This window comes from Halichoerus grypus, chromosome 15, assembly GCF_964656455.1.
Source record: "Halichoerus grypus chromosome 15, mHalGry1.hap1.1, whole genome shotgun sequence".
Taxonomy (NCBI): Eukaryota; Metazoa; Chordata; class Mammalia; order Carnivora; family Phocidae; genus Halichoerus; species Halichoerus grypus.
In genome coordinates this window covers 55,679,636-55,687,538 of record NC_135726.1, presented here as the reverse complement: position 1 = coordinate 55,687,538, position 7,903 = coordinate 55,679,636, and the positions used below count along the sequence as shown (strand labels likewise).

Here is a 7,903-nt window from a genome sequence, read left to right as displayed (position 1 = left end):
CCTTGTCTTCGCTTGCAGGGTTGTAGTGAAAAGGGTAGCAGGCATTTGGCCCGAGGGCTGTAGGGTGCCAATCCCTGCTCTCTCAGAAATATTATCATTTCATGAATAGACGCATCAGACCTATATTTGCTACAACATAACATAAAACTTCAAAACAAGATTTTTAAAATTATCATTTCAGTATGTAACCAATACAAAAATATTAACGAGATATTTTACTCTCTCTTTTTTTCAAACTAAGGCTTCAGAATCCAGATGTGTAGCACATCTCACGCAGATGCTGTATTTTCATTGGAGATACTTGATCTGCATTTAGATTTCATAAAATTTACCAATGAAAAAGCAGCTTCCCACACCCTACTTGTTTCAAACATACTTAAAAGCTTTCCAATAATTGAATCAAGTGTCAGTTTCTGGCGTTAAATATTTAAATAAAATTAAAAATTCAGTTCCTCTGTCCTACTGGCTGTTTTTCAAGGACCCAGCAGCCACGTGTGGCTGGTGACGCCTGTATTGGATGACACAAATCTGTGTCCTAATGACGCATTTAACTCATAAAGAAGCCCATGAGATGGGAGCTGGTGACACAGGAGGCAGTTTAGAGGACGATGGAGCCAGACTGCCTGAATGGCCTTGGGCAAGAGAAATCACTGCCCTGTGCCTCAGTTTCCTTATATGTAATAGGAGCAACAGTATCCACCACACTTGGACAGTACTTGGCGTGTAGAAGGGGCTAAATCCCCATTTTACAAGATGAGAAAACGGAGGCACCCCTCTCTCTGATTCTGAGCTCTTCCTGCAACATGTACTGGGCACTTGGCCCTGTCGGGAAGCTGAGCAATGAAGGAGAATGTGGTCGTTCCTTTGGGAAGTCAGAGAAAAGACTCCTCCACCTGTGAGCTTCATGACCTTGAGCAAGCCACTCTTCCTGGCTAATCAGTCCTCAGTTTTGCTATGTGTATGGTGGCAGTAAACATTATCTCCTGCCCCCCCACCCCCAGCTCTCCCGACGAGTAAAGCCAGTATATAAGCTGGTAGTTCAATGACCGGACTCTTAGTTTCAAATCCTGGCTTCTCTGCTATCCAGCTGTGACCTTGGGCAAGCTGCTGCACCTCTCTCTGACTCAGTTGCCTTGGCTGTAAAATGGGGATAATAGTACCTACCTCATAGGACTGTCCTGAGGATTAAAATAAGTTTCTATAAAAGGCTTATAGCAGCACCTGGTACATACCATATTGCATTAAAAAAAAAAATATTTCTTTATTTGACAGAGAGAGAGACAGCGAGAGGGAACACAAGCAGGGGAAGTGGGAGAGGGAGAAGCAGGCTTCCCCTGAGCAGGGAGCCCAATGTGGGGCTCGATCCCAGGACCCTGGGATCATGACCTGAGCCGAAGGCAGACGCTTAACGACTGAGCCACCCAGGCGCCCCCCCAGGGAATTTTCTTTACAAAAAGGGGATGTTGTATTGGCTTGGGGGAAAACAAAAACCCTAGGTCTCCCCTTCCCAGAAGAGGATCTCAGGACTCTTTCCCCTGCTATCCCCTCTCTCTGCCCCCAGCAGGACGTGCGCAAGCCCACCCCGGCCGCCCGCCACTGCTCGGGCCTGGCCCGGCGGGCGCTGACGATCACCTTCGCGCTGCTCATCTTGGGCCTCATGACCTGGGCCTACGCCGCCGGGGTGCCGCTCGCCTCCGATCGCTACGGCCTCCTGGCCTTCGGTCTCTACGGGGCCTTCCTCTCCGCACACCTGCTGGCGCAGAGCCTCTTCGCGTACCTGGAGCACCGGCGGGTGGCGGCGGCGGCGCAGCGGGCGGCGGCGCGGGGGCCCCTGGACGCGGCGGCGGCGCGCAGCGTGGCGCTCACCATCTCGGCGTACCAGGAGGACCCGGCGTACCTGCGCCAGTGCCTGGCGTCCGCCCGCGCCCTGCAGTACCCGCGCGCGCGCCTGCGCGTCCTCATGGTGGTGGACGGCAACCGCGCCGAGGACCTCTACATGGTGGACATGTTCCGCGAGGTGTTCGCCGACGAGGACCCCGCCACCTACGTGTGGGACGGCAACTACCACCAGCCCCGGGAACCCGCGGCGGCGGGCGCTGCAGGCGCGGGCGCCTACCGGGAGGTGGAGGCCGAGGACCCGGGGCGGCTGGCGGTGGAGGCGCTGGTGAGGACGCACAGGTGCGTGTGCGTGGCGCAGCGCTGGGGCGGCAAGCGCGAGGTCATGTACACGGCCTTCAAGGCCCTCGGCGACTCTGTGGACTACGTGCAGGTGAGTGCACGGTGCGCGCGCCCCACCGTGCCCCTGACGCTCGGAATCCCCCTTCTCTAGGCTTCTTCCTTCCGTGCAGAAATCGGAGTGGACCTCTTTCTAACTCCCTTTTTTATCCAGCCATTCAGTGTAGGGATTCTTTCCGTCTCTCATTCGCTCTTACGTCCCTCTATCCGTCCATCCAATAAGGAGACCACTCATTTTATTCATCGTGTAGCGATTCATTAATTCCTCCCTTTCTTCATTCATTCAACCTCAAGTTGCATACTCTGTACTCTTTCTTTCACTCTTACTCATACATTCTTTTTTTTTTTTTAATTGTAGTTGACATCACTCATCCCTTCTTACATCCATCTCTCCAATATGGAGGTCATTCATTTATTTTGTTCATTCATTTACCTGTTGGATGCAGACTCTTTCCTTCCCTCGTTCACCCATCCATCCATCCATCCATCCATCCATCCAGTCATCCACTCAATCTAAAGATTTATTCATTTATCCATCCAATGTAGAAATCATTCATTGCTTTATTCACCCATTCAACGTAGAGATTTCTTCCTGTCTTCATCCAATGTAGAAACTCATTCAGTAATGCACTGCATTAGTTTTCTATTGCTGCCTAACAGATGACCACAAATTTGGCAGCTTGAAACAAAACACTAATCTCCTAGTTTCCATGAATCAGGAGTCTGGGCAAAGCTTAACTGGTTCCTCTGTTCAGGTACCATCAGGCTATAATCATGATGTCAGCTGGAGCTGGGTCCTATCTAAGGCTCAGGGGCCTCTTCCAAGCTAATGTGTTTGTGGGCAGAATTCATGTTCTTGCAGCCATAATACTTCTTCCAGATCAGCAAGAGAAAGTCTCTGTCTTCTAGACCTTCTTTTAAAGGGCTCACCTGATTAGGTCAGACCCACCCAGGAAATCTCAGTAGATTAGGGATTTTTTTTTTTTTTAAGATTTTATTTATTTATTTGACAGAGGGAGAGACAGCAAGAGAGGGAATACAAGCAGGGGGAGTGGGAGAGGGAGAAGCAGGCTTCCCGTGGCGCAGGGAGCTCAATGCAGGGCTCGATCCCAGGACCCCGGGATCATGACCTGAGCCGAAGTCAGACACCTAACGACTGAGCCACCCAGGCGCCCCAGGGATCTTAATTACATTGCAAAACTCCTTTACTATTTGTATATAAGGCAATATAATCATGGGAGTTATGTGCCATCACTTTTGCCATATCCTATGGGTTAGAAGCAAGTTACAGGTCTTGCCCACATGCCAGAGGAGGGTATGATACAAGGTTATGGGTCTTAGGGAGGTCATCTTAAAGTGTGATTAGACATTGAAAATGACTACAAAATTGAAAGTTGTGTTCAGATTGGGTGCGGAGTGTCCCAGCAACTCCCCACCCTTTGGTGCCCTCCCCTCAAGCACCAGCCCTGGGCAGGGATTTGGCCTGATCCTGGCCCCTTCCACCCCACAGGTCTGTGACTCGGACACAAGGCTGGACCCCATGGCACTGCTGGAGCTGGTGCGGGTACTGGATGAGGAGCCCCGGGTAGGAGCTGTTGGGGGGGATGTGCGGATCCTTAACCCCCTGGACTCCTGGGTCAGCTTCCTAAGCAGCCTGCGGTACTGGGTGGCCTTCAACGTGGAGCGGGCTTGTCAGAGCTACTTCCATTGTGTGTCCTGCATCAGTGGTCCCCTAGGTGAGCAGGGGTAGGACTTGGGAAGGGCATGGATAGGGTGGAGGGGGCGAGAGGGAGCCAGAACGGGTTGAGGATATGATTGAGATTGGGGACAAAGATGGGGCTGCAACAGGGATTGGGGATAGGGATACAACTGGAAGTTGGAGGTGGGATGGTGTTTGGTGGGGTTGGAGAAAGGGTGTGGATGGGGATAGGGAATGGGGAAAGGTTTAGGGAAGGGAATGGGATGGAATTGGAGTCAAGGAAAGGATTGGGGCCAAGTTTGGGGTTGGCGAAGGGTTTTTGGATGGGGATGGGTAGGGGATAGGGCTGAGAATGGATATGGGGTCGAGGATGGAGTTGGGGTGGCTTTGCTGTCAAAGTGTATGTGGGTGGGGATCAGGGACAGGATTGGGGCACATTTGGGATGGGTATAGGGTTGAAGAAGGATTGGTGTTGAGAATGGGATTGGGGCTGGAGTTGTTGCTGGAGATAGGGCTGAGGACAGGATTGAGATGGTTGAGGATGGGGCCAGAATTGGAGGTGAGTTGGGTTGGGAGATAGGATTGGGGACAGTACTGGGCACAGTAGAGGCTGATGGTCCTGTACTCCCCACCCCCACCTAGGCCTGTACAGGAACAACCTCCTGCAGCAGTTCCTTGAGGCCTGGTACAACCAGAAGTTCCTGGGTACCCACTGCACCTTTGGGGATGACCGGCACCTCACCAACCGCATGCTCAGCATGGGCTATGCGACCAAGTAAGCTGAGGGGATCAGGTAGTTGGGTGCGTGTGGAGGCCAGTGACTCTGTGTGTGTGTTGGGAATTCTCCAAACCCAAATTATCGTGCAGGACAGTGGGCTCTACCCATTGAGACGTTAGGGGAGAGTGGAAGATACTGGAAGGAGTAGGGGTGGCATTTGCATTGATCATGTGACCCACTGGACTCTACTAAGGGAGGCAAGGTGAGGGTGGGGAATTCCACCTAGAATATACCACATGAGATGGGGCAGGATGGCTCTCCCCCGGCAGTGCAGATTACTTCAGGTGAGGTGGGGAGGGAAAGAGAGTGGAATCTAGTGAGAGAGTGAGCAAGAAGAATCAAGTGCTTCAGGAAGAGTTGTAATTCAGTGAGACTCGGGGAGTATGGGTTCAACCAGGTCGAGTTCAGGGGAAAGAGATTTCTACAAAGCTAGACCCCGTGAAAGGGCCAGAGAGAACTTGGGGTACACCAAGGGAACTCATGCATTCATTCACAAGGCAAACATTCATTATAATGTGTTTTTGTTTAAGTTTATTTATTTAAGTAATCTCTATGCCCAATGTGGGGCTTGAACTCACGACCCCAAGATCAAGAATAGCACGCTCTTCTGGCAGAGCCAGCCAGGCACCCCTCATTACAATGTTTCAAGCTCTGAGGATGCAGCAGTTAACAAGAGACACACATTCATGCTCATACCTACTGGGGAGACAGTAACTAAGGAGAACGTGTAGTAGGCTGGACAATGGCCGTGCCAGGAAAGGGGGTTAGAGAGTCTGGGAGCAGGGAATGAAATGTGAACTAGGATGCCCTAGGAAGGGCAGGGATGGAGGCTGGAAATGGTGCAGGTGGAGCCCTAGCAAGGGGGAGAGCGTCCGGGGAGGAGGACAGAGTGGTGACGGGGAGCACTCAAGAAAGGCTTAGAGGCCACCCAAGAATTTTGAACGAAGATGAGGGAGCCATGGGAGGTTCTGGGCAGACGGGTGAGTGTTGTTGTGATAGGATCCCTCTGGCAGCTGTTTTGGGTACAGACTGCAGGAGACCAGGGCAGGGCAGGGAGGCTAGTGAGGATGCCCGATGACACAGGGCAAGGAGCCGGACGGTGTCAAGTAATACCCGAGGGGTAGAGTAGTTTGACGCCTCCTAACAAACTTGACTGTTAGTGGCCCACCTGATGACGTTCCAGAAACGGGATCCTAGCCTTGTGTGGGCTTAGCTGCGAACTGGGTGGGGTTGACTAGGACGTCCGCTGCGGCCACAGGAAGGGGGCCTAATGGGTCCCTTGAGCTCGAACACATGGGCTGCCCCGGGTAGGAACATCGCCTGGCTTATCCCTCACCACGGGGCCTGCCAATAAGAGTGACCACGAAAGTATTCGTAATAGATTAGTGATAGCATTAGTAATAGGTCAGTAACTGTAATGATCTTAGTAACGGCAGTCGTGGTATTAGTCATCGTGCAAACAGTAGTAGTTTCTCATATTTGTTGAGCAAGTACAACATCCTGTGCTCAGCAGTCGGCATGCAGTCCTGATTCAGCGCTCGCCGCAGCCGTATCAGGTAGGAATCCTTGTCGATGCCATCTCACTCGCGGGAGCGCGAGGCCCAGGGAGGTCAGGCCAGCTTGCAGCCCCGTGGCCGCCCGACGCCAGTGGCCTTTCCGGCTCCCATCCGTGTCCCGGCCGCAGGGAGGGCGGTGCTGACGCCCCGCCTCGTGCCCCGGCGCAGGTACACCTCCCGGTCGCGCTGCTACTCCGAGACTCCGTCGTCCTTCCTGCGCTGGCTGAGCCAGCAGACGCGCTGGTCCAAGTCCTACTTCCGCGAGTGGCTGTACAACGCGCTCTGGTGGCACCGGCACCACGCGTGGATGACCTACGAGGCCGTGGTCGCGGGGCTCTTCCCCTTCTTCGTGGCGGCCACCGTGCTGCGGCTCTTCTACGCGGGCCGCCCGTGGGCGCTGCTGTGGGTGCTGCTGTGCGTGCAGGGCGTGGCGCTGGCCAAGGCGGCCTTCGCGGCCTGGCTGCGCGGCTGCCCGCGCATGCTGCTGCTCTCGCTCTACGCGCCGCTCTACATGGGCGGCCTCCTGCCCGCCAAGTTCCTGGCGCTGGCCACCATGAACCGGAGCGGCTGGGGCACCTCCGGCCGGCGGAAGCTGGCCGCCAACTACGTGCCGCTGCTGCCGCTGGCCCTCTGGGCTCTGCTGCTGCTGGGAGGCCTGGTGCGCAGCGTGGTGCACGAGGCCCGGGCCGACTGGAGCGGCCCTGCCCGCGCCGCCGAGGCGCACCACCTGGCCGCCGGCGCTGGCGCCTACGTGGGGTACTGGGTGGTCATGCTGACGCTCTACTGGGTGGGCGTGCGCAGGCTCTGCCGGCGGCGGTCGGGGGGCTACCGAGTCCAGGTGTGAGTCCAGGTGTGCGGGCTGCTCGCCCGAGGGACCTCAGGCGAGGCGAGAGGAAACCCGCGGGGAGGGGGGGTGGGGAACAGGAGCCACGCACTTGCTGGGTGATTCTCTGGGCCTCAGTTTCCCTCCTCTGTGAAGCGAGGGGGTGGACCCGAGATTCTTCAGCCTGGACTATTTTGGGGCTGGGACTTCAGGGTCCCTGGGGAGGGGTATTTATTGATCAGGGCGTGCATTTTTAGAGGCCGGGGGGACAAGGGTCCCCACATGCTGTCCAGGGGCCTGCTTTCTCCCTGTTCTTATTTAATATCCATTTGTACTGTGTGATTAGGATATAATAAAGAATTTTATTTATTTTCTTCTGAGTCTCCCCCCCCCACTTTTTTTTTTTTTTTGAGAACTGAAGGGCTACATGGTCGAAGGTTGGGGACTCGTGGCTCTGTCTTGGGTACCAGCTGTTCGAACGTAGACAGGCTCCTTCCTCGGGAAACTGATGATAATCCCATGGGTCAGTTGTGAGGGTGAAATTTCTCAACTTCTCATCACCGATACTTACGCAGTGCCTACTATGTGGGGACACTCTCAGGTACCGTGGAGGGCCTTTCCCTGGTCCATCCACTTGGCTACTCTCTAAGAAAGGTAAGTCATACCTTGTCTCCTCAAACGCCTAGCACCTCACCCTTAGCTTGCTTTCCATCTCACTGGGAAAACAAAGGTGACGAAGAAAACTTTCAGTCCCGCCTGCACGTCTTTCCACTGATTTGCATCTGTGCCCACACAGGCCACCTTCCCCCATT

General features: G+C 54.3%; 1 protein-coding gene across 1 annotated transcript; it reads left to right on the top strand.

The window, feature by feature from the left end:
- The first annotated feature begins 1,548 nt into the window (after positions 1-1,548).
- On the top strand, positions 1,549-7,465 carry HAS1 (hyaluronan synthase 1). Its single transcript, XM_036104100.2, has 4 exons — positions 1,549-2,269; positions 3,746-3,971; positions 4,577-4,709; positions 6,437-7,465. Exons 1-4 carry the CDS (start codon positions 1,658-1,660, stop codon positions 7,110-7,112), a joined length of 1,647 nt encoding a protein of 548 aa, XP_035959993.2. The 5' UTR covers positions 1,549-1,657; the 3' UTR covers positions 7,113-7,465.
- Positions 7,466-7,903: the final 438 nt, after the last annotated feature.